Source organism: Hyla sarda, chromosome 13 (assembly GCF_029499605.1).
Source record: "Hyla sarda isolate aHylSar1 chromosome 13, aHylSar1.hap1, whole genome shotgun sequence".
In the NCBI taxonomy this organism is placed as follows: domain Eukaryota; kingdom Metazoa; phylum Chordata; class Amphibia; order Anura; family Hylidae; genus Hyla; species Hyla sarda.
The window spans coordinates 42,405,819-42,432,372 of record NC_079201.1 but is presented as its reverse complement, the minus strand read 5'-3'; the positions used below and the strand labels follow the sequence as shown (position 1 = coordinate 42,432,372).

The following is a 26,554-nucleotide window of genomic DNA, read 5'->3' as shown; positions in this document are numbered from 1 at the left end:
TCTCTTCTGAGTATGGAAATACCCCATGTGTGAATGTCAAGTGCATGGTGGGCGTACTTCAATGCTCAGAATAGGAGTCACATTTGGCTTTTGGAAAGCAAATCTTGCTGAAATGGTTTTTGGGGGGCATGTTGCATTTAGGAAGCCCCTATGAACAGCAAAAAAAACAAACGCATGGCATACTATTTTGGAAACTACACCCCTCAAGGAAGGTAACAAGGGGTACAGTGAGCCTTAACACCTCACAGGTGTTTCACGACTTTTCGTTAAATTTGGATGTGTAAATAAAAAAAAATTTTCACACCAAAATGCTGTTTTCTTCCCCAAATTAAAAATTTTTACAAGGAGTAATAGGAGAAAATTCCCACCAAAATTAGTAACCCCATTTCTTCTGAGTACAGAAATACCCCATGTGTGGAAGTACTCTGCTGGCGCACTACAATTCTCAGAAGAGAAGGAGAGCCATTGAACTTTTGGAGAATTTGTTTGGAATACAAGTCGGGGGCCTTGTGAGTTTACAAAGCCCCCTTGGTGCCAGAACAATGGAACCCCCCCCCCCCCCACATGTGACTCCATTTTGGAAACTACACCCCTCACAGAATGTAATAAGGGGGGCAGTAGTGAGCATTTACACCCCACTGGCGTTTGACAGATCTTTGGAACAGTGGGCTGTGCATATGAAAAATTACATTTTTGTAAATGCACACTGTACTCCTTATTACATTACGTGAGGTGTGTAGTTTCCAAAACGGGGTCAAATGTGCGGGGGGGGGGGGGTGGGTTCATCGCTCTGGCACTGTTGGGGCTTTGAAAACACACGTGGCCTTCAATTCCGAACACATTTTCTCTCCAAAAGCCCAATGGCGCTCCTTCTCTTCTGAGCATTGTAGTTCGCCAGCAGAGCACTTTTGATCCACATATGTAGTATGTTCTTACTCAGAAGACATGAGGTTACAAATTTTGGGGGGCTTTTTTCCTATTTTCCCTTGTCAAAATGAAAAATTTAGGGTAACACCAGCATTTTAGTAAATTTTTATTTTTATTTTTTTACATTTTACCATACAACTTTAACGAAAATTTGTCACACACCTGTAGGGTGTTAAGGCTCACTATACCCCTTGTTACATTCCGTGAGGGGTTTAATTTCCAAAATGAGGTAACATTTGGGTATTTATTTTTTTTGCGTTTATGTCAGAACCACTGTAAAATAATCCAACCCTGTGCAAATCTCCAATTTAGGCATCAAATGTACATGGTGCGCTCTCACTCCTGAGCCTTGTTGTGCGTCCGCAGAGCATATTACGCCCACATATGGGGTATTTCCGTACTCAGGAGAAATTGCATTACAAATTTTGGGGGTCTTTTTTTCCTTTTAAAAAGTATGGGGCAACACCAGCATGTTAGTGTAAAATTTTTTTACACTAACAGGCTGGTGTAGACCCCAACTTTTCCTTTTCATAAGAGGTAAAAGGAGAAAAAGCCCCCCAAAATTTGTAATGCAATTGCTCCCGAGTACGGAGATACCCCGTATGTTACCCTAAACTGTTTCCTTGAAATATGACAGGGCTCCGAAGTAAGCTAAACTCCCAGCATGCCTGGACCGTCAGTGCTGGGAAATGCTGGGAGTTGTTGTTTTGCAACAGCTGGAGGCTCTATTTTGGAAACACTGCCATACGATACCTTTTTCATTTTTATTAAGGGGGGGACAGTGTAAGGGGGTGTATATGTAGTGTTGTACCCTTTATTGTGTGTTAGTATAGTGTAGTGTAGTGTTTTTAGGGCACATTCGCAGTGGCGGGGGTTTATGGTGAATTTCCCACTAGGAGTTTGCGCTGCGGCGGAAAATTTGCCACGGCTCAAACATGAAGCAGGAAACTCACTGTAAACCTGCCCGTGTGAATGATCAGAGGTTCTGCAGCACCCACGGCCCACTGGCTTTCAGCACTTGCAGGGGGAGGCGACAGCTTCCGTTCTCCGTCCTGCGCCCGCGGCTCACAACTCATTCATTTCCAGTGCCGTGGCTCACAGGAGGAAAAGGAGATCAGCGCCTGCGGGTAACATGATTAGTCCCCCGATGTGGGGACAGCTCTGCGGCTGATAATTTATTTGGTGGGGGGGGGGGGGGGGGGAGGAAAAGCAGGACAGCTCCTGCGGGCCGTATATGATTAGTTCCCAAGCGTACTGCGGCTGATAATTCATTCATTCGAGGGGGAGGGGCCCGACCAGTATTGTGGTATAGGAAAAAATTCCTACCCTACAGAAAAAAAACACACCGATATTCGGTATGAACCGGTATATCGCCCAGCACTAGGATGTAAGTGACGGGGACAACGTGTGTCGGGATTTAAGTGACGGGGACAGCGTGTGTTGGGATGTAAGTGACGGGGACAGCGTGTGTTGGATATTAGTGACGGGGCCAGTGTGTGTGTGGGATGTACTTACATCTCACACACACACACTTTCCCTGTCCATTACATCCCCCACACACACTGGCACAGTCACTAATATCCAACACACGCTGTCCCCGATATGATGTCTCCGTGACAAGGACAGTGTGTGTGGGGGATGTAAGTGATGAGGACAGTGTGTGTAGGGGATGTAAATGATGAGTTATATAGTTCAGAGGAGGACAATTTTTAACATACTTATTTTCTCTCAAAAAGTTATAATTTTTTTTAAACAAGTAAAACAAAATAAAACCAACATAAATTTTGGGTGTCGTCGTAATCGTATGGACCTACAGAATAAAGAAAAGGTGTAATTTTTTACCAAAAAGTGCACTATGTAGAACCAGAATTCCACAAAACTTAGAAAATGGTGTTTTGGTTGTTTTTTCTTCAGTTTTGCCTTACAAATATTTTTTTTGTTTCACTGTAGGTTTTGTGTTGAAATGATTGTGCCAATTTTACTTCGTAATGACATCAAACAAGCCCTTATATAGGTCTGTAGGTGGAAAATTTTTATGATTTTTAGAAAGTGAGGAGGAAAAAAACAAAAATGTAAAAATGAAAAAAAAAAAAAAAAAATTTAAATCTCCAGTGGAAAACGCCTTTTTTATTTTTATCAACTGGTGCCAACAAGTTGAACAGATGTGTAAATTACTTCTATTTAGCCCCTTCCCGCAGAATGTCATATATAAACGCCGGGTTGTGCAGTGCGTTCGCGCATCCCGGCGTTTATAAATGACATTCAGTTAACCCGGCGATGCGCAGCATCGCACGGGTTAACTGGCAGAAGTCCCGCTGTTTCCAGCAGGGGACAACTTCTGCTTCACCCCCCAGGACCATCCATTGATGGTCCTGGTCAGCGATCACTGTGATTGGTCCCTGTGGACCAATCACAGTGATCTGGGGTGAAAGTTCAGATCCCCCGCACTGCCCGCCCCTGGAAGTCGGGCAGAACGGGGGACGAAGGCTGCAGGGGCTTGCGGGGACCTGCGGCACACGGGGGGGGAACACGTGGGGACCGGCGGACTTACCTGGAGCAGCGGCGGGACCGAGGAGCAGCGGCAGGACCGGCCACGTGGAGGAGCAGCGACGGGTAAGTATGTAGTCCTCAGAGGCAGCAGTGAAGATCTTCACTGCTGCTTCTAGGAGTCTGAAAACTTCAACTCCCAGCATGCCTAGACAGCCTTTGGCTGTCTGGGCATGCTGGGAGTTGTAGTTTTGCAACATCTGGAGGGCCCCAGTTTGGAGACCAATGTATAATGGTCTCCAATCTGTGCTCTTCCAGCTGTTGCAAAACTACAACTCCCAGTATGCACTGACTGTCCAGGCATGCTGGGAGTTTTAGTTCAGCAACATCTGGCCCTTCAGATGTTGCCGAACTACAACTCCCAGCATGCCCTTCAGCTGTTTGGGCATGCTGGGAGTTGTAGTTTTGCAACAACTGGAGACACACTGGTTGGGAAACATTGTTTCTAACTCAGTGTTTCCTAACCTGTGTGCCTCCAGCTGTTGCAAAACTATAACTCCCAGCATGCACTAACAGACCATGCATGCTGGGAGTTGTAGTTTTGCAACATCTGGAGGGCCCCAGTTTGGAGACCATTGTATAATGGTCTCCAATCTGTGCTCTTCCAGCTGTTGCAAAACTACAACTCCCAGTATGCACTGACTGTCCAGGCATGCTGGGAGTTTTAGTTCAGCAACATCTGGCCCTTCAGATGTTGCCGAACTACAACTCCCAGCATGCCCTTCAGCTGTCTGGGCATGCTGGGAGTTGTAGTTTTGCAACAACTGGAGACACACTGGTTGGGAAACATTGTCTGTTTCTAACTCAGTGTTTCCTAACCTGTGTGCCTCCAGCTGTTGCAAAACTATGACTCCCAGCATGCACTAACAGACCATGCATGCTGGGAGTTGTGGTTTTGCAACAGCTGGTGCAACCCCCCCCCCCCCCCCCCCCCCGCCACCCCCGTGAATGTACAGGGTACATTCACATGGGCAAGGCTTTTACAGTGGGTTTCTCGCATCTTGAGATGCAGCAAATTTTGCGCTGGGAAACTCGCTGTAATCCCCCGCCCATGTGACTGTACCCTAAAAACACTACACTACACTAACACAAAATAAAATAAAAAGTTAAAAACACTACATATACACATACCCCTACACAGCCCCCCTCCCCCAATAAGAACGTCCGGTACACCACTGTTTCCAAAGCAGAGCCTCCAGCTGTTGAAAAACAACAACTCCCAGTATTGCCGGACAGCCGTTGACTGTCCACGCATGCTGGGAGTTTTGCAACAGCTGGAGGCACCCTGTTTGGGAATCACTGGCGTAGAATTCCCCTATGTCCCCCCCCTATGCAAGTCCCTAATTTAGGCCTCAAATGGGCATGGCGCTCTCACTTTGGAGCCCTGTCGTATTTCAGGGCAACAGTTTAGGGCCACATATGGGGTATCGCCGTACTCGGGAGAAATTGTGTTACAAGGTTTGGGGGGCTTTTTCTTCTTTAACCCTTCATGAAAAGGAAATGTTGGGGTCTACACCAGAATGTTAGTGTAAAATTTTTTTATTTTTTACACTAACATGCTGATGTTGCCCTATACTTTACATTTTCACAAGAGGTAAAAGGGAAAAAAGCCCCCCAAAATTTGTAACGTAATTTCTCCCGACTACAGAGATACCCCATATGTGAGCGCAAAGGGCTCTGGGGGCGCACAACAAGGCCCAGAAGGGAGAGCGCACCATGTACATTTGAGGTGATTTGCACAGGGGTGGCTGATTGTTACAGCAGTTTTGACAAACGCAAAAAAAACAAAACCCCACATGTGACCCCATTTCGGAAACGACACCCCTCACGGAATGTAATGAGGGGTGCAGTGAGAATTTACCCCCCACAGGTGTCTGACGGATCTTTGGAACAGTGGTCCGTGAAAATGAAAACTTGTACAGCCCACTGTTCCAAAGATCTGTCAGACACCAGTGGGGGGCAAATGCTCACTGTACCCCTTGTTACGTTCCTCAAGGGGTCTAGTTTCCAAAATGGTATGCCATGTGTTTTTTTTTTGCTGTCCTGGCACCATAGGGGCTTCCTAAATGCGACATGCTCCCCGAGCAAAATTTGCTCTCAAAAAGCCAAATATGACTCCTTCTCTTCTGAGCATTGTAGTTCGCCCATAGTGCACTTCAGGTCAACTTATGGGGTACCTCCATACTCAGAAGAGATGGGGTTACAAATTTTGGCGGGTATTTTCTGCTATTAACCCTTGCAAAAAGGTGAAATTAGGGGGGAAACACACATTTTAGTGGAAATTTTTTTTTTTTTTTTTACATATGCAAAAGTCGTGAAACACCTGTGGGGTAATAAGGCTCACTTTATTCCTTATTACATTCCTCAAGGGGTCTAGTTTCCAAAATGGTATGCCATGTGTTTTTTTTTTTGCTGTTCTGGCACCATAGGGGCTTCCTAAATGTGACATGCCCCCCCGAGCAAAATTTGCTCTCAAAAAGCCAAATATGACTCCTTCTCTTCTGAGCATTGTAGTTCGCCCATAGTGCACTTCAGGTCAACTTATGGGGTACCTCCATACTCAGAAGAGAAGGGGTTACAAATATTGGTGGGTATTTCCTGCTATTAACCCTTGTAAAAATGTGAAATTTGGGGGGAAACACACATTTTAGTGAAATTTTTTTTTTTTTTTTTTTTTACATATGCAAAAGTCGTGAAACACCTGTGGGGTAATAAGGCTCACTTTATTCCTTATTACATTTCTCAAGGGGTCTAGTTTCCAAAATGGTATGCCATGTTTTTTTTTTGCTGTTCTGGCACCATAGGGGCTTCCTAAATGTGACATGCCCCCCGAGCAAAATTTGCTCTCAAAAAGCCAAATATGACTCCTTCTCTTCTGAGCATTGTAGTTCGCCCATAGTGCACTTCAGGTCAACTTATGGGGTACCTCCATACTCAGAGAAGGGGTCACAAATATTGGGGGTATTTCCTGCTATTAACCCTTGGAAAAATGTGAAATTTGGGGGGAAACACACATTTTAGTGAAAAAAAAATTTTTTTTTTTACATATGCAAAAGTCGTGAAACACCTGTGGGGTATTAAGGCTCACTTTATTCCTTGTTATGTTCCTTAAGGGGTCTAGTTTCCAAAATGGTATGCCATGTGAGGGTTTTTTGCTGTTCTGGCACCATAGGGGCTTCCTAAATGCAACATGCCCCCCAAAAACCATTTCAGAAAAACGTACTCTCCAAAATCCCCTTGTCGCTCCTTCGCTTCTGAGCCCTCTACTGCGCCCGCCGAACACTTTACATAGACATATGAGGTATGTGCTTACTCGAGAGAAATCAGGCTACAAATATAAGTATACATTTTCTCCTTTTACCCCTTGTAAAAATTCAAAAATTGGGTCTACAAGAACATGCGAGTGTAAAAAATGAAGATTGTGAATTTTCTCCTTCACTTTGCTTCTATTCCTGTGAAACACCTAAAGGGTTAAAATGATGACTGAATGTCATTTTGAATACTTTGGGGGGTGCAGTTTTTATAATGGGGTCTTTTGTGGGGTATTTCTAATAAGAAGACCCTTCAAATCCACTTCAAACCTGAACTGGTCCCTGAAAAATAGTGAGTTTGAAAATTTTGTGAAAAATTGGAAAATTGCTGCTGAACTTTGAAGCCCTCTGGGGTCTTCCAAAAGTAAAAACTCGTCACTTTTATGATGCAGACATAAAGTAGACATATTGTATATGTGAATAAAAATTTTTTTTATTTGTAATATCCATTTTCCTTACAAGCAGAGAGCTTCAAAGTTAGAAAAATGCAAAATTTTCTAATTTTTCATCAAATTTTAGGATTTTTCACAAGGAAAGGATGCAAGTTACCACAAAAATTTACCACCATGTTAAAGTAGAATATGTCACGAAAAAACAATCTCGGAATCAGAATGATAACTAAAAGCATTCCAGAGTTATTAATGTTTAAAGTGACAGTGGTCAGATGTGCAAAAAACGCTCTGGTCCTTAAGGCCAAAATGGGCTTGGTCCTGAAGGGGTTAAAAATCTTCGCCCTTTATTACTTATTAGCTGCTGTATGCTCCAGAGGAAGTTGTATAGTTCTTTTGACCACAGTGCTCTCTGATGACACCTCTGTCCATGTCAAGAACTGTCCAGAGCAGTAAGAAATCCCCATAGCAAACCTCTCCTGCTCTGGATAGTTTATGACATGGACAGAGGTATCAGCGGAGAGGACTGTGGTCAGACAGAAAACAACTATACAACTTCCTGTGGAGCATACAGCAGCTGATACGTACTGGAAGAATTAAGATTTTTAATTAGAAGTAATTTACAAATCTGTGTACCTTTCTGGCACCAGTTGATTAGAAGAAAAAAACTTTCACCAGAGTACCCCTTTAGGGGTAAAGCATAACAATGAATAATTACAGAAATAAACATATTATATCTGACCAGAACATAACAATATAATGAATTATAAAACCACAGACACCATAGCAGAAAATAAACACTGGATCATTTCCACCCTGATTCCTCCACACAAACAAAATTTTATACAATATTTACAATACATTTTTCCTATAATACCCATAAGATATTAATAAAATATATACACTAATATTAAATGTGAATTCCCTGGCCCAGTTGCAATATCAAAACCCAATACCAGAATGAATAACAGAGAAACTGAGACAACCTAAATAACCCCACTTTTTTTTTATATTTTTGGGCACTGAGCTGGTCCCGCATCCCAGTACATCTTAACAGCCCTCCCCTCCTTTTACCCACCACCCAACCTTACACTAAAATAGGCTCTGTCAGATACAAGAACTTTATGTTGTACATCTTGGCAAAACATTAACCTTCTGGTGTGCAAGAGTGAATGATGCCATGTACTTAAAGAACTTGCGGTTTTAAATTTTTACGCTGAGGTTGAGTTTATGAGTACCTGGCATAATTGGAAATGCTTTCAGTCCTCCCCAGAGTACGAGGCAATGATGGGAGCGAGGTGAGAGACGTAGACTGGAGAGATGGAGATATAGACTGAGGGGGGTTTGGGAGTTGGGGATAGGGGTTGGGGAGGGGGTAGGTAGGAAGGGGTAAAGTAAAGGGATCAGGGGAGCAGGGGTAGAGAAGGGATAGTTAAGTAAGGGTTTAAATTGTTATTCTTTATAGGGGGAATAATAAGCAAATAGGACTGATGAATGAATAATGTTTTCATTCATCAGTCCTATTTGCTTATTATTCCCCCTATAAAGAATAACAATTTAAACCCTTACTTAACTGTTTGTTTTTCCTCGTTTTCTTTTTCTGTATATAAATGCAGTGAAATTTAAAGAATTAAACAAAAAACAAACAAACATTAACCTTTCTAACATACTTCATAAGAAAATGTTATTTCCTTTTTATAGAAAACATGGCTTATAAAATCATGGCTTTGTCCAAGCTGAAGCACAGGCAAAGTCCAGTAAGTCCAGTAAGTGAGGGTGGGCTAGCATTCCTCTGTGCTCTCTACAGTCTGATAGGACTCATCTGTGCTCTCTCCTGACCGTGCCCATTTAACCCAAACAATATATACAATCTGACCCTAAGCTGGTCCCGCATGCATATTTCCAATAAATCTACAATACCAAACAAAAATACTTATGTGTCAGCATCTGCCCACCACCAGGAAGAGAGACAGCAGGCTAAGGCACATTAAAGGCAGATCCCCTCAACAGACAAGAGGCTCTGCCAGCACCCAGCCTCTCATACTCCAAAGAACACACCTTAACCAGGTCACCAAATATGTTCCTAACCACTTCATTTACAGGGAGGATTTTACACTGCGTTGACACTAAACACTGTGCATTTTACGTATAGTACCTGACCACTAAGCAGACTATGAATAATGTGCTCCGGTCTATGCCTCCAATGTTTCTGAATGCCCTATCGGCCCATTCCGCAAAGGAGAGACTGACCAGCCTAGGCCAACCAATAAAAGCACCCACCCTGTTGTAAACCTCTGTATTAAAAGGGACAATGAAGCAGAAAATGCTCCTTGCTCTCCAGGATGCTTCCACACTCCTCTCAGGGACATTTCCGGTCCTTAGAGCTCCGGCACTTTAAACTGTCCATCACACACAGTTTCCAATGGAAAAACCAGCAGTGCCAAGTCAAGTCCCAAAACTTTAGGGGGAATTTGATAAAAATTCTAAAGCCCTAAACCAACCTCCAGATCTCGACTTGGGCAATCCTTTAGTGCCAATGGCTCTAGAATTGGGGAGACAGGATCCCCTTGTCAAGGATTTTCCTAATCTCCCACATCCCTAGACCCCATGACGAACTACCTTCAGAACCAGGGTAGTATAAACCAGAAGATGCCCATGTGGTGTGCGAAAATCCTTCACTTGCTCTCCTGTCTACCATTTTTGGGGGAAAAAGGCAGAAACCATCACCTAAAGGGAAACATTCAAAGAGAATCCCTCTCTTTCCAGAGGTTTACAACATTGGTCTTAAAAGGTATTTACTAAGAATACCACGGTTGACCATAAACAACATACCTTGTCTCCTCGTACGGTAAATAATCTCCCTTTTTACCAAGTTCAGTATATTCCCCCATAACAATTGGAAGAACACACTGTAGTCCAGAGAGATTCTGGCAACATGCATACACTGCCCAGATATATCAGCAAAGGAAGCAGGAATGTTTTGCCCAGATTTACCCTTTCCTGGAGGGTCAAAGACCAATCCTTCCATAGATCCACCTTTTGAGTGGCGATCTTAAGCTTGCTGTCCCAGTTTTGTTTGAGGTAATCCCCTTGACCAAATTCCATGCTGAGGACTTTTGCAGATTGCTGGGGCTCTGAAGGTGGGTCCGGGAGATCAAAACTAGGATCACCCCCTCCCAGCAAGACTATCACACTTATCCCAGCTGATCTCTGACCCGGATGCCTCCAAGTAGTGGTCCACCTCTGACATCACCCGTTGCCCTTTCTCTTGTGAGGAGACAAACATGATGACATCATTGGCATGTGTTACCACACTCAGAGCTAATCCGGCACTGCCAGGTCCATGAGTTATGTCCTGTATTATACTTCAGAGCTGAACTCAATATTCTGCTGGTGGAGTCACTGCATGCATAGGTGGTGAGAGGATCAGGGGAACTAGGGAAAGGATATGTAGTAAGGAAAGACATATACATTTAAAATAACAACAACTATATCAGTAACAAACATGTCGCTAATGTTTTGGGAAATGGGCTGCCAAGGGGTACTCTGGCAAAAAAGGTTGGGAACCACTGCTATAACACACAGCACTTGCTAAACACAGCCCCACCTTCAGTAATTTGTCCTGATCTAGGAAGTCGTCCACACTGCTGAATTTCAGGCAGAGTTTCTGTCTGGAGCAGGTGTCGCCAAAAGCATTGACTGTAGGAACGTGTGGATGTGCACCATCTCCATACATGGCAATGTAGTCCAGAGGAATTCTGCCCACTGAACAAACATGTTAATTCTTTGAGCAGGCGTCTGTTCAGCAGGCAGAATTCCACTGTGGGTATTCTGCAGCGTCTACAGAGCAGCAGAATACCATTGAAAACAATGGGACTCTGCTTCAAGCAGAATTCCACCGGCTGGATTTCAGCAGTGTGGACAAAGCCTCGCTGTTAGTAGAGAAAGATTTCCCCTGACAAAAGGCTGTGACAGCACATTGCAGGCAAGCAAGACACCTAGTGGAAAAGATTTCAGAGCTGTTTTTCTGGGGTAAGGAGTCATTTTTGGTTAATGATTTACAATTTATGATTTATAAATATTACAAATTATGTTATGAATCACATTGGTTATCAAATGGAGGAAAGTTGTTAAAAACAACAGTGCCCATTAGGAACACAGAGGTGTCAAATCAACTAATTTACATATAACATAGTTCATAAGGTATAAAAAAAAAGACCAGAGTCCATGAAGTTCAACCTATAACCCTAATGAGTCCCTGCTGAGTTGATCCAGAGGAAGGCAAAAAACCCTCATACTAGAGGTAAAAATTCCTTCCTGACTCCAAATATGGCAGTCAGAATAAATCCCTGGATCAACATTCTGTCCCTATAAATCTAGTATACAAAACCAGCAATGTTATTTCTCTCCAAAAATGCATCCAGATGCCTTTTGAACTCTATTACAGATCTCACCATGACCACCTCCTCAGGCAGAGAATTCCACAGTCTCCCTGCTCTTACAGTGCTGGTGATTTAGGTATGCAATTTTTTGTCTTTTTAAACATAAATTTCCTCAAGGCAGCATAATATTATGCCATAAATGCTAGCAATAGATCGCACTGCAGAATGCCTGATTGTTTTGCATGGCACATGGGATTACAAGTTTAGGCAAGATTTTTCAACTACTTCTAATCCATAGTATTTGAAGCTGCAGATTTTATGCTGTACGTGTAATGACTTTGCATATACGCAGCATATTTTACATTGCGCAGTGGGAAATATGCTGCATATTCTCCAATGAGCAGTGACAGCCCTGTGTATGCAGTGAGGTCTGAAGGCGGGGCCAGCGTGCAGACATGAATGTGACGCGCAGGCCCGCCTCCAAGTACATTATTGTATATCCTAACAATATGGCATAACTTACCATGGAGGAAACAAAAATCTAGTATCGTTCTAACATCTTCTGCCAGTAATCATGCTTATTCTCCTGCAGATCATCACATGACCCACACTCCCCTTCTATTTACTAGTATATTACTCACTATTTTTTGAAGTCCGAACTTTTGCCAATAGCTTCTGTACAGTGCCAACATCTCCGCACTTCACAGCTTGGATCAGTTCATTCTCCCGACCCATCGCCAGAAGAACTATAAAGTCATCTCTTGAGCTCTGTCCATATATTCAGAAAAAATTTGACGTTGTATCCACATCTATAATCAACATTCAAGACATCTGCGTGGTTAAAGAAAGTCAAAGCAAGCTTTTAATGTCTGTAAATAAACAAATGTTATCTTTGGGGAAATATCTCGGTTGAATTCCCCTTCTGATCTGCAGTCACTTGGGCAGGTCCCATATCACATGCAGACAGGTGGAAATGCTAGCTTTAGTGCCTTGTCTATAATATATGGCATGCTGCAGTGCTAGACAGCATACCATTAGCGAATACTTAAAATTTTGAAATAGGAAATCCTTCTTGTATTACATTATCTTGTGCTGTTCCAGGTAAGCCCTTTGATCCCTCCAGAACTGCGCTGGTCAAAACAGTAAACTTTCTCTTTAAACAAGGATCCCAGGTGTAAGGTTTCATCACGTGTATTATACTTGAGAGAAAAGGCCACACTTCCTCCTTGAACGATAAATGATGTCACTGTAAAAGGAAAAAAAAAGCAAATATTTGTGATACTGTTTCACACTTACACCTAGTAACAACTATCAGAAGAGGCCTGCACTTCGTCTTACGTGCTTGAGAATTGTGGAGGTGTGTTCTGTTGTCAGCAGAAGAACCTGCCCATGATTACATAGTTAGTAGTAAACTCTGTACTATGCCTACATAACTAATAATACTGCAATGCAATAGGCAAATATACAATCTACTGCCCACCCTTATCTATGCACAAGGGAGGGAAACATCAATATACAAGGGGAAGATAGTGTAGATAGGGAGCTAGGAGTAGGGATTAAAACTGGGGGTTAAGCAGCGGGAGGGGTTAGAACAGTCATCTACCGTATTTATCGGGGTATACCACGCACCGGCCTATAACACGCACCCTCATTTTACCAAGGATATTTGGGTAAAAAAAGTTTTTTACCCAAATATCCTTGGTAAAATGAGGGTGTGTGTGTGCATGTGTATATCCCGATACACTGTTTATGACCCCGCAGAAGCCCCCAGGAAAGGCAGGGGGAGAGAGGCCATCGCTACCTGCTTCTCTCCCCCTGTCTTTCCTGGGGTCTAGAGCCCTGCTGCCGCCGCTTCTCTCGCCCTGGCTATCGGCGCCACTGCCCTATTGCCAGCGCCTCTGCCCCATTGCCTCCCCCATCCCCGGTTTTATGATTACATGTTGCCGGGGTCAGGTCCGCAGTGCTTCTGGCTCCGGTGTGACGTCTATGCGTTGTTGCTATGCGCTGCGCTACGCAATGACGAGTGACGTTACGTCACGTCAGTCGTCATTGCACCTCGCAAGGGCATAGCAACGACGCATAGGCGGCACACTGGAGCCAGAAGCACCGTGGACCCGACCCCGGCAACAGGTAATCATAAAACCGGGGATCGGGGAGGCGTTGGGGCAGCGGCGCAGATAGCCAGGGGAGAGAAGCGGCAGCAGCAGGGCTCCAGACCCCAGGAAAGGCAGGTGTAGCAAAAACCTCCAAACTCCACAAGGACTTGAATCGGCGCAGAATGGATGAGGAACAAGAAGATCACTAGGCGATTTATTTGGAACAACGCGTTTCGACGCCAGGACAGGCGTCTTTTTCAAGTTCACAACATGTAATGGTCACATAGACATATTTATACAAGCTTAAAACACAACTCAAGTAACTTACGGCGAGTGAATCCTCAAGACACGTCGGACCGGAAGTTGTCATCAGGGTCATGGCGCGTCAGAGGAAACACAAGATCAGGGTCACGGCGTATCAGAGGAAACACAAGATGAATGGACCGGAATGCATCCAAACGGTAAGTACCAATATATACATTAAAAATCATAAACTTAGAGGTCTACAGTGCATAAAAAAACAGAAAACAAGCAATAAAACCTAAATGCATCAATTATGTTACATTTTCGATCGTCTCGTTTAAACCATCAGGATGAAGGCTTTTCAGTTTAAATATCCAGTAGGATTCCTTATTGATCAGTTTGCGAAAGCGATCTCTCTGATCTTCAGGGATCTCATCAATAATAAGTTTTAGAAGTTCCGGATTATTATTGTGTTTCAATGCAAAATGTCGGGATACACTATGCAGTGGATAGCCCTTCCTGATGTTAAAGCGATGTGCGTTCATGCGGGACCGCACCGTCTGAACGGTGCGGCCCACATACTGTAATTGACACGGGCACTCTAATAGGTAAACCGCATAGTTTGTATCGCAGTTATAATTGCGTTTAATCTGAAAAGTTTCATTGGTAATATTAGATTTAAAATTAGAACACTTGTCCTGGAGAATATTGCAACACTTCTCCAGGACAAGTGTTCTAATTTTAAATCTAATATTACCAATGAAACTTTTCAGATTAAACGCAATTATAACTGCGATACAAACTATGCGGTTTACCTATTAGAGTGCCCGTGTCAATTACAGTATGTGGGCCGCACCGTTCAGACGGTGCGGTCCCGCATGAACGCACATCGCTTTAACATCAGGAAGGGATATCCACTGCATAGTGTATCCCGACATTTTGCATTGAAACACAATAATAATCCGGAACTTCTAAAACTTATTATTGATGAGATCCCTGAAGATCAGAGAGATCGCTTTCGCAAACTGATCAATAAGGAATCCTACTGGATATTTAAACTGAAAAGCCTTCATCCTGATGGTTTAAACGAGACGATCGAAAATGTAACATAATTGATGCATTTAGGTTTTATTGCTTCTTTTATGTTTTTTTATGCACTGTAGACCTCTAAGTTTATGATTTTTAATGTATATATTGATACTTACTGTTTGGATGCATTCCGGTCCATTCATCTTGTGTTTCCTCTGATACGCCGTGACCCTGATCTTGTGTTTCCTCTGACGTGCCATGACCCTGATGACAACTTCCGGTCCGACGTGTCTTGAGGATTCACTCGCCGTAAGTTACTTGAGTTGTGTTTTAAGCTTGTATAAATATGTCTATGTGACCATTACATGTTGTGAACTTGAAAAAGACGCCTGTCCTGGCGTCGAAACGCGTTGTTCCAAATAAATCGCCTAGTGATCTTCTTGTTCCTCATCCATTCTGCGCCGATTCAAGTCCTTGTGGAGTTTGGAGGTTTTTGCTACATTTGCTACACCGTTGCAGTGGTGGGACTGGCTGCATTGTGGAATACCTTTTACAGTGTTGTGCCTGACTTTGCACAACCTATTGGGTAAGCGCATCCGATAATATCGGCTTAGTTATATTACCCTTTTAATGCACTATGGAGCGCTTCTTGTCTTTTTACCAGGAAAGGCAGGGGGAGAGAAGCGGGCAGCGATGGCCTCTCTCTCCCTGCCTTTCCTGGGGGCTTCTGCGGGGTCAGAAAAAATGGGCGGGGGGATGGTGGAGGTAATGGGGCAGCGGCGCCGGCAGTCTCTGGACCCCAGGATAGGCAGGGACAGAGAAGCCGGCAGCGACGGCAGGTATCTGGACCTGCAAAAGCTGCTGCAGTTCATTGATTTAAAGCACCGGCTTTAAATCATTGAACTGCAGCGGCTTATCGGCGTATAACACGCAAATAGACTTTAGGCTACAAATTTTAGCCCATAAAATGCATGTTATACGCTGATAAATACAGTAAGTATATATATATATATATATATATATATATATATATATATATATATATATATATATATATATATATATATATAATCTCTATCTATATATATCTATCTATATATCTCAATTGTGTGTGTGTGTGTATGTTCCAGCATCACGTCCAAACGGCTAAAGATTTTAACATGAAACTTGGCACACGTTACTTATAGGTCAACAACAAACATAGGATAGGTAATTTAACCCTTACACACCCCCATTTGCCAGGGTCGCCGTTTTTGTTTAAAGTAGTCCCATAGAAGTCTAGTCTATGGGAAATATAGGTTACTGCGTAACTTCCAAACACCTTGAGATATTTCGATAATACTTGGTCACATGTTACTTATATGTCCAATATAGGATAGTTAATTTAACCCTTAACTACCCCCATTTGTGTGGGTCAGGGTTTTTGTTTAACCCCTTAAGGACCCAGACAATTTTCATTGTAGGACCTGGCCATTTTTTGCACATCTGACCACTGTCACTTTAAGCATTAATAACTCTGGTATGCTTTAACTTTTCATTCTGATTCCGAGATTGTTTTTTCGTGACATATTCTGCTTTATGTTAGTGGTAAAATGTTGTGGATACTTGCATCATTTCTTGGTGAAAAATTCCAAAATTTGATGAAAAAATTGAAAATGTAGAATCTTTTTTTTTTTTAAATGAAGCTCTCTGCTTATAAGGAAAATGGATATTCCAAATAAATTAAATATTGATTCAAATATACAATATGTCTACTTTATGTTGGCATCATAAAGTTGACATATTTTTACTTTTGGACATCAGAGGGCTTCAAAGTATAGCAGCAATTTTCACCAAATTTTCAAAATCAAAATTTTTCAGGGACCAGTCCAGTTTTGAAGTGGATTTGATGTAGGGATCGACCGATATTGATTTTCTAGGGCCGATACTGATATTCTGTGACCTTTCAGGTCGATAGCCGATAACTTATACCGATATTCCGGTATAAGCTATCGGCTATTCACACACACACCCCCCCCCCCCCCCGGCCCCGCAGAAGCCGCTGCAGATCAATGATTTAAAGCGGGCACTTTAAATCAATGAACTGCAGCGGCTTTTGCGGGGCCAGAGACCACCGCTTGCTTCTCTCCCCCTGCCTGTCCTGGGGTCCTCCTGAGTCCAACCACCACTGCTGCTGCCCCATTGCCTCCCCCATCCCCGGTTTTATAATTACCTGTTCCCGGGGTCCACGCTACTTCTGGCTCCGGTGGCGTCCTGCGCTGTCACTGTGCGCACTGACTGTGACGGTGCGTTGAGGACGTCACTCGTCATTGCGCTGTGCAGCGCACAGAAATGGCGCAGGACATCGCAGGAGCCAGAAGTAGCGCGGACCTCGGGAACAGGTGATTATAAAACCGGGGAGGAAATGGGGCGGCGGTGGTCTCTGGCCGGGGAGGGGGGGCGGGGCATTATCGGCAAGGTAATTGCCGATACCGATAATGTCCAAAATTGTGAATATCGGCGGATAATATAGTCCAAACCGATAATCGGTTGATCCCTAATTTGAAGGGCATTCATATTAGAAATACCCCACAAATGACCCCATTATAAAAAAAAAATGCACCCCTCAAAGTATTCAAAATTACATTCAAAAGGTTTGTTAACCCTTTAGGTGTTTCACAGGAATAGCAGCAAATTGAAGGAGAAAATTCTAAATCTTCATTTTTTACACTGGCATGTTCTTGTAGACCCAGTTTTTGAATTTTTACAAGGGGTAAAAGGAGAGAAATCTTCCTAAAATGTGTAACCCAATTTCTATCGAGTAAGGAAATACCTCATATGTGTATGTCAAGTGCTCTGTGGGTGCACTAGAGGGCTCAGAAGGGAAGGAGTGACAATTGGATTTTGAGTTTGAGTGAGTTTTTCTGAAATGGTTTGAGGGGCATGTCACATTTAGGAAGCCCCTCTGGTGCCAGAGCAGCTAAAATAAAAACACATGGCATACTATTTTGGAAACTACTCCCCCAAGGAATGTAACAAGGGGTACAGTGAGCCTTGACAGCTCACAGGTGTTTGACAACTTTTTGTTATAGTTGGATGTGTATATGAAAAAAAAAATTATTCACTAAAATGCTGGTTTTCCCCCAAATTTTACATATTTACATGGGATAATAGGAGAAAATGACCCCCAAAATTTGTAATCCCATTTCTTTTGAGTATGGAAATACTCCATGAGTGGACGGACATGAAGTGCTTTGCTGGCGCACTACAATGCTCAGAAGAGGAGGAGCGCCATTAAGGTTTTGGAGAGAGAATTTGTTTGGAATGGAAGTCAGGGGCCATGTGCGTTTACAAAGCCCCCCGTGGTGCCAGAACAGTGGACCCCCCCACATGTGACCCCATTTTGGAAACTACACCCCTAACAGAATGTAATAAGGGGTGCAGTGAGTATTTACACCCCACTGGCGTTTGACAGATCTTTGGAACAGTGGGCTGTGCAAATGAAAAATTACATTTTTCATTTTCACGGACCACTGTTCCAAAAATCTGTCAGACATCTGTGGGGCGCAAATGCTCACCCCTTATTACATTACATGAGGGGTGTAGTTTCCAAAATGGGGTCACATGTGGGAGGGGTCCATTGTTCTGGCACTATGGGGGCTTTGTAAACACACGTGGCCTTCAATTCCGGACAAATATTCTCTTCAAAAGCCCAATGGCGCTCCTTCTCTTCTGAGCATTGTAGTTCGCCAGCAGAGCACTTTACATCCACATATGGGGTATGTTCTTACTCAGAAGAAATGGGGTTACAAATTTTGGGGGGCTTTTTTTATTTTCACTTGTGAAAATGAAAAATTATGGGTAACACCAGCATTTTAGTGGAAATATTTTTTTTTTTCATTTTCCCATCCAAATTTAATGAAAAGTCTTTAAACACCTGTGGGGTGTTAAGGCTCACTTGTTACATTCCGTGAGGGGTGTAGTTTCCAAAATGGGGTCACATGTGGGTATTTTTTTTATTTTTTTTTGCGTTCATGTCAGAACCGCTGTAAAATCAGCCACCCCTGTGCAAATCACCAATTTAGGCCTCAAATGTACATAGTGCGCTCTCACTCCTGAGCCTTGTTGTGCACCCGCAGAGCATTTTACGCCCACATATGGGGTATTTCCTTACTCAGAAGAAATTGCGTCACAAACTTTGGGGGTCTTTTTTTCCTTCTACAGCTTGTGAAAATAAAAAGTATGGGGCAACATCAGCATGTTTGTGTAAAATTTTCTAACAGGCTGGTGTGGCACCCAACTTTTCCTTTTCATAAGGGGTAAAAGAAGAAAAAGCCCCCCAAAGTTTGTAACGCAATTTCTCCCGAGTACGGAAATACCCCATATGTGGCCCTAAACTGTTTCCTTAAAATACAACAGGGCTCTGAAGTGAGAGGGGCTAGGCGGAGGGGCTAGGACGGGGTAGGAGGACGAGATAGGAGTAAGGGATAGTAGGTCGAGATAGGAGGACGGGATATGAAGACAGGATATGAGGTTGAGCTATGAGGACAGAATATTGGGACGGGATATTGGATTGGGATATGACAACAATATATGAGGATGGGATATGAAGTCAAAAGCTTCCTCCTTTGTTGATTTTCCTCCCCAACAAGGAATAGGAAGGAAAAACTGGGCAACGCCAGGTACTCAGCTAGTAAGTGATAAAGTAAAGGAAATAGGAATAAAAACATTAAGGGGGAGATTTATCAAAGGATTAAAGGGGTACTCCGCCCTTAGACATCTTATCCCCTATCTGATCGTGGGGGGTCCCGCCGCTGGGTACGCCCGCGATCTCGGCTGCAGCACCCTGCCGTCATCACTGCACAGAGCGAACTTGCTCTGTGCCTGATGACGGGCGATAGAGAGGCCGAAGCAACGTGAGGTCATGGCTCCGCCTCCTCATGATATCATGTTCCGTCCCTTAATATAAGTCTATGGGAGAGGGCGTGACGACAACTGTGCAGTGATGACGGCGGAGTGCCGCAGCAGAGGTCCCCAGTGGCAAAGATCTTATCTTATCATAAGATGTCTAGGGGCGGAGTAGCCCTTTAAGAGCTCTCTTTTTTTGCTTACATTCTGCGCACTAAATGTTGAACGTGCGCCTATGCAATTTTTTTTTTTCTTCTTGTCCGTACGCTAAAAAATTCAAACAGCCTTACCAAAGGCAATTTAGTTTTCACTTTGCAGAGGTTAGGAATTTATCATGGCAAATGTCACACAAAAAGTCGCAACCCCCTGGCTTACAAAAAACTGCCTTTGGACAACATGAACCCATATTTCCTGCCGGAGGCGTGATTGGTTGTGGACCGACCAGCCAATCGCGGCTCCCAGCGTGGAATATGAAATTACACAGTGTTACTCCACAGCCGCTCAGGACTCCTGCAGCCGGGGAATGTGCAGGAGCAGTCCCTGTTGCTCAGCGCTGTGGTACTACTACTCCTCACATCATGGAAAAGAGTCTGTTTCATGATGTGAGAAGAAGTAGGACAGCTCACACTGGGTCTCATTCCAGAGACCAGCTGCGATCTTAAGTTATAAGCCAGGGGAGCGGGCAACATTGTTCTCCACTCCCCGGCCAGGGACGCTGGAGCAGTGATTGGTCAGGACTGACTGACCAATCACATCTCCGAGCGAGGAATAAGAAATCACTGCACTGTAACTTCATTTTCCCCGCCTGGAGTAGTGATTGGTCACTCAGTGATTGGTCATAGGGTGCCTGGCAGGGAAAATGTAGTTACAATACAGTGATTTTATATTCCCAACCGGAAGTGATTGGAGTTGTAGTTTAGCAACAGCTGAGGGCTTGCTGTACGTCGGATTCTGTGGACCACGTCAGATGATGGAGTGTTTTTGGTATTACATTTTTTTTTTTAAACATGTTTTTTAAACAATAAAAAAGTAAGGTGCTCTAAGTTAAATGGAATATCTTTCTCACAGAAAAATGTATTGCACCTCTCACCTATGCCGGCAGGAAAATCTGATCGGGAGATGTGAAATCTGTGATGGTTCTGTTTTGCTCCTCTAGCTCCTAGAATTGACAAAGCAACTCAAAATGTCCTAATAATCTCTGTCCAAATTGCAGACACAGATGCTGTAGTGGAGATGGGCACACTAGGCACGCAGTCTCCATTAGGACAGAGATTAGCTGAGAGTTCCTGTGCACGCTGCCGCTACATCGGATCTCAGCACATTTGAGTTGCTATGTCAATTCTAGGAGCTGCGAGGAGCGGACGGAACCATCACAAATTTCACATCTCCCAATCGGATTTAACTGCTGCGATATGTGAGAGGTGCAGTGCACCACTGGACTTTCAATATCATTATCTTATATGCGGAGAAGTGGAAAGTTTTACCATTATATACAATATGAACCCAGCTAATTTTGGCCTTTATGACCCAGTCCGTTTTTTCTGATCTGACATGTCTCTAAGTGGTAATAACTTTGAACTGCTTTTACCTGGCAAAGTAATTCAGAGATTTTTTTTTTTTTTTTGAGATATATTGTACTTTATATTAAAATTTTAATACATGAAGCGATTTTTGTGAAAAACTCTAAATTAATTTTTTTTTAATTCCTCTATGTTTGAAATGCTCTACTTGTAAGAGAAATAGTCATGCTAAATAAATTTAGTTATTTAATCACATCCACAACATGTCTACTTTATGCTGGCATCATTTGTTAAACATTCTTTAACTTTTTTATGACATTAGAAGGCTTAGAACATGAGCATTTTTTTCGAATTCTCTACGAAAGTTCAAAATCCCATATTTTTTAGGGACCACTTGAATTCTGAATATGTGTGTGTGTGTATATATATATATATATATATATATATATATATATATATATATATATATTATATATATATATATATATTATATATATATATACACACACACACACACACACACATACATTATATACATATATATTTATTTTTACTTCTGTACAACCGCTCCCCTTAGTGTCTGCCCAGCCAAGAACAAGATGCAGTAGTAGGTTAGGACACTAGGGGGAGCTGTTGTACAACTAAACAGCTCATTTACAAAAAAAAAAAATAAAAAAAAAAATACTGCACTCTCTTCACCCTGAAGTGAAGCATGCAGGAGGGCACAGCTGCAGGAGCTCGGGACCGGTAAGGGACACTTAGCAGAGCCGTGTGTGTGTGTGTCCAGATCCCCGCGATCGGGACACACACACTACTCTGCTCAGGATTTTCAGTGCAAAACGCTGCCATTGGCTAGTCAGATTTGACTAGCTGATAGAAGCGATCGCCGTGAAGGGGGGAATGAAACCCCCTTAGGTTCCGAGGCAAGATGGCTGGCTATTAGTGATAGCCACCATCTTACCGGGTGCGGCAGGATGCCGCGAGTAGCGGCCAGTATCTGCATGATCTACATGTACGTAGATCGGGAAGGGGTTAATATAACTGTGACTGATATGCGCAACTTCTATTGATTGAACCTAGAAATTGGAGTATATCAACCAGTGGCAAAATAACTTTATGGACCCATATTAACTTTTGGAGATAATTGATGGTGCATTTTAAACCATAAGGACTACGTCACCATAAGTCACATAATGCCCATATAGTGCTTTTATGGTGATTTATTTACATTTGAAGCATTAGCAGCATTGTTTTGTTTTGTTTCATGAGTGATTTTAAAAGTTTTGACACAATTGCTTTATGGATATTGTATATTGGTAATTAGCCAGAAGCTTGTCACAAGGGCCCTGTGACTTATCTGAAGGTGTTTTATTTGTGATAATCAGTGCAATACATTTTTCTGTGAGAAAGATATTCCATTTAACTTTGAGCGTCATCCTTTTTTTATTGAATTTTATATATTCTTTGCAACACTGTGGGTATAAGTGTTTAATGGTACGCTCAATTATAGGTGTGCGGAATTCAAGTGAGCCCCTTCCACTTTCTATATCCATTTATGTGTCTTTTTTAGGCTTAGTTGTAGAAGCTGGCTTATAGATTGAATCCATTACCAAGATGGGGATTAGCGTTAGCCACAAAACCAGCAAGCGTTAACCCCCAATTATTAACCCAGTATCTACCACCACAGGGGTACAAGGAAGAGCCAGTACATATAGACCCGGAGTGTTAAAAATTACACTCCTGAGCCTAGGCGGGAACAAGCTGGAGTTATTTAGGCTGGTAAGGGCCAGTAACAATGGTCTTCGCCTACCTTTGTAATGTCAAGCTGTTGCTACTTGGTTGGTATCTGAGAATGAAAATACAAGTAACCCCACATGGCAGAGAATGAAAAGACAGGAAATCCTATGCCTTTTTATATTTGTTTTAAAGGATTCATGTTTGAAAAAACCGTGTGGGGTTCCTTGTATTTTTATCCTTAGATACCAACAAAGCAGCAACAGCCTGACATTACTGGGGTGGGCAAGAGCCATTATTATTGACACTTCCCAGCCTTAATAATGCCAGCCTGTTACCACTTACGCCCAGAAGCTCCATTTTTGACAGTCCGGGATTCCCGGTACCCATTTGGTCGTGTGTACCAGGGTAATAATCAGGGGTTAGCGTGTTTTGGGACTAACGCTAAGCCCTGGAATATTAATGGATTCCGTCAATAAAACAACTTCCACTGCTAAGCCTGAAAAGTCTTTAACCCCTTAACGACGCAGGACGTATATTTACGTCCTGCGCCGGCTCCCGCGATATGAAGCGGGGTCACACCCTCATCCTACCGTGTCGGTCCCAGCGCTCATCAACGGCCAGGACCCGCGGCTAATACCACACATCGCCGATCCCGGCAATGTGCTGTATTAACCCTTTAGAAGCGGCGGTCAAAGCCGACTGCCGCTTCTAAAGTGAAAGTGAAACTATCCCGGCTAGTCAGTCGGGCTGTTCGGGTCCACCGCGGTGAAATCTTACAGGACACCGGGAGGGCCCTTACCTGCCTCCTCGGTGTCCGATCGATGAATGACTGCTCCGTGCCTGAGATCCAGGCAGGAGCAGTCAAGCGCCGATAACACTGATCACAGGCGTGTTAATACATGCCAGTGATCAGCATGATAGATCAGTGTGTGCAGTGTTATGTGTTATAGGTCCCTATGGGACCTATAACACTGCAAAAAAAAAGGTCATTTAACCACTTCCCTAATAAAAGTTTGAATCACCTTCCTTTTCCCATAAAAAAAATAAAACAGTGTAAATAAAAAAAATAAAAACATGTGGTATCGCCGTGTGCGTAAATGTCCGAACTATAAAAATATATCATTAATCAAACCGCATGGTATATGGTGTAAGCGCAAAAAAATTCCAAAGTCCAAAAAAGCGTATTTTTGGTCACTTTTTATACCATTAAAAAATTAATAAAAAGTGATCAAAAAGTCCGATCAAAACAAAAATCGTACCAATAAAATAAAAGTAGTTATGATTTTTTCCAGAAGTACGACAAAATCAAACCTATATAAGTAGGGTATCATTTTAACCGTATGGACCTACAGAATAATGATAAGGTGTGATTTTTACCGAAATATGCACTGCGTAGAAACGGAAGCCCCCAAAAGTTACAAAATGGCGTTTTTTCTTCAATTTTGTCGCACAATGATTTTTTTTCTGTTTCGCCGTGAATTTTTGGATAAAATGACTAATGTCACTGCAAAGTAGAATTGGTGACGCAAAAAATAAGCCATAATATGGATTTTTTGGTGGAAAATTTAAAGGGTTATGATTTTTAAAAGGTAAGGAGGAAAAAATGAGAGTGCAAAAACTGAAAAACCCTGAGTCCTTAAGGGGTTAAAAAATTACACGTTTAAAAAAATTTTTAGAACAAAAACACCACCCCACAAGATCTTGCTAACCATTTCATTAAAATCTAAAAACAAATGCTGGTCAGCGGCGTAGTCCATCAAATCCAACGTAATCCTATGCATACACATATATGAAGCGAGAAGGACAGTTACAGTGGGGATCAAAAGTTTGGGCACCCCAGGTAAAAATTTGTATTAATGTGCATAAAGAAGCCAAGGAAAGATGGAAAAATCTCCAAAAGGCACAAATTACAGATTAGACATTCTTATAATATGTCAACAAAAGTTAGATTTTATTTTCATCATTTACACTTTCAAAATAACAGAAAACAAAAAAAATGGCATCTGCAAAAGTTTGGGCACCCTGCAGAATTTATAGCATGCACTGCCCCCTTTGCAAAGCTGAGACCTGCCAGTGTCATAGGTTTCTCTCAATCATCACCTGGGAAGACCAGGTGATAATCTCAAAGGTTTTAAATGCCCAGACTCATCTGACCTTGCACCAACAATAAACATCATGGGTTCTAGGCCATTTATATGGATACACCTTAATAAAATGGGAATGGTTGGTGATATTAACTTCCTGTTTGTGGCACATTAGTATATGCGAGGGGGGAAACTTTTCAAGATGGTGGTGACCATGGTGGCCATTTTGAATACAACTTTAGTTTTTTCAATAGGAAGAGGGACATGTAACACATCAAACTTATTGGGAATTTCACAAAAAAAAACAATGATGTGCTTGGTTTTAACGTAACTTTATTCTTTCATGAGTTATTTACAAGTTTCTGACCACTTATAAAATGTGTTCAATGTGCTGCCCATTGTGTTGGATTGTCAATGCAACCCTCTTCCCCCACTCTTCACACACTGATAGCAACACCGCAGGAGAAATGCTAGCACAGGCTTCCAGTATCCGTAGTTTCAGGTACTGCACATCTCGTATCTCCACAGCATAGACAATTGCCTTCAGATGATAAAAGTCTAAGGTTGCCATTCTTCATCAATGGAAACCTCAAGGCCACTGGATATGCGAAATTGCTACATGATGATGTGTTTCCCTCTTTATGCACAGAAGCTGGCACGTTCCCTGAGTTTTCCAGCAAGATGGTGCACCACCACATTATGGGTGTCAGGTCCGAGCATTCCTAGATGAACAGTTTCCTGGAAAGTGGATTGGTCGTCGTTGAATGGCCCCCAAGGTCTCCCAATCCGACCCCCTTAGACTTTTATCTTTGGGGTCATCTGAAGGCAATTGTCTATGCTGTGAAGATACGAGATGTGCAGCACCTGAAACTACAGATACTGGAAGCCTGTGCTAGCATTTCTCCTGCGGTGTTGCTATCAGTGTGTGAAGAGTGGAAGAAGAGGGTTGCATTGACAATCCAACACAATGGGCAGGACATTGAGCACATTTTATAAGTCAGAAACTTGTAAATAAATCATGAAAGAATAAAGTTACGTTAAAACCAAGCACATCATTGTTTTTCTTGTGAAATTCCCAATAAGTTGGATGTGTCACATGACCCTCTTCCTATTGTAAAAACAAAAGTTGGACTCAAAATGGCCAACTTCAAAATGGCCCCCCATGGTCACCACCAATCTTGAAATGTTCCCCCCTCACATATACTAATGTGCCACAAACAGGAAGTTAATATCACCAACCATTCCCATTTTATTAAGGTGTAAATGGCCCACCCTGTAGTTGACGCTCACAAAGCTGAAGAAGGCTATAAGAAGATAGCAAAACATTTTCAGATGTCAATATCCTCTGTTCAGAATGTAATTAAGAAATGGCAGTCATCAGGAACAGTGGAAGTTAAAGCAA

The 26,554-nt window shown here is 42.7% G+C and overlaps 1 protein-coding gene across 2 annotated transcripts in view; it reads right to left on the bottom strand.

Moving 5' to 3' along the window:
• The window catches only part of CASKIN2 (CASK interacting protein 2), a 259,418-nt gene that overhangs the window by 222,081 nt on the left and 10,783 nt on the right, over positions 1-26,554 (bottom strand). The window contains exons 2-3 of one of the 2 annotated variants that reach the window (XM_056549827.1): positions 12,638-12,802; positions 12,198-12,365 (exon numbers count right to left, since the gene is read on the bottom strand). In XM_056549827.1, the coding sequence (XP_056405802.1) occupies positions 12,198-12,291 (94 nt within the window). In that variant the 5' untranslated portion in view covers positions 12,292-12,365; positions 12,638-12,802. Of the gene's footprint in view, positions 1-12,197; positions 12,803-26,554 lie in introns of both variants that reach the window. The other variant, XM_056549826.1, reaches the window with a different exon arrangement.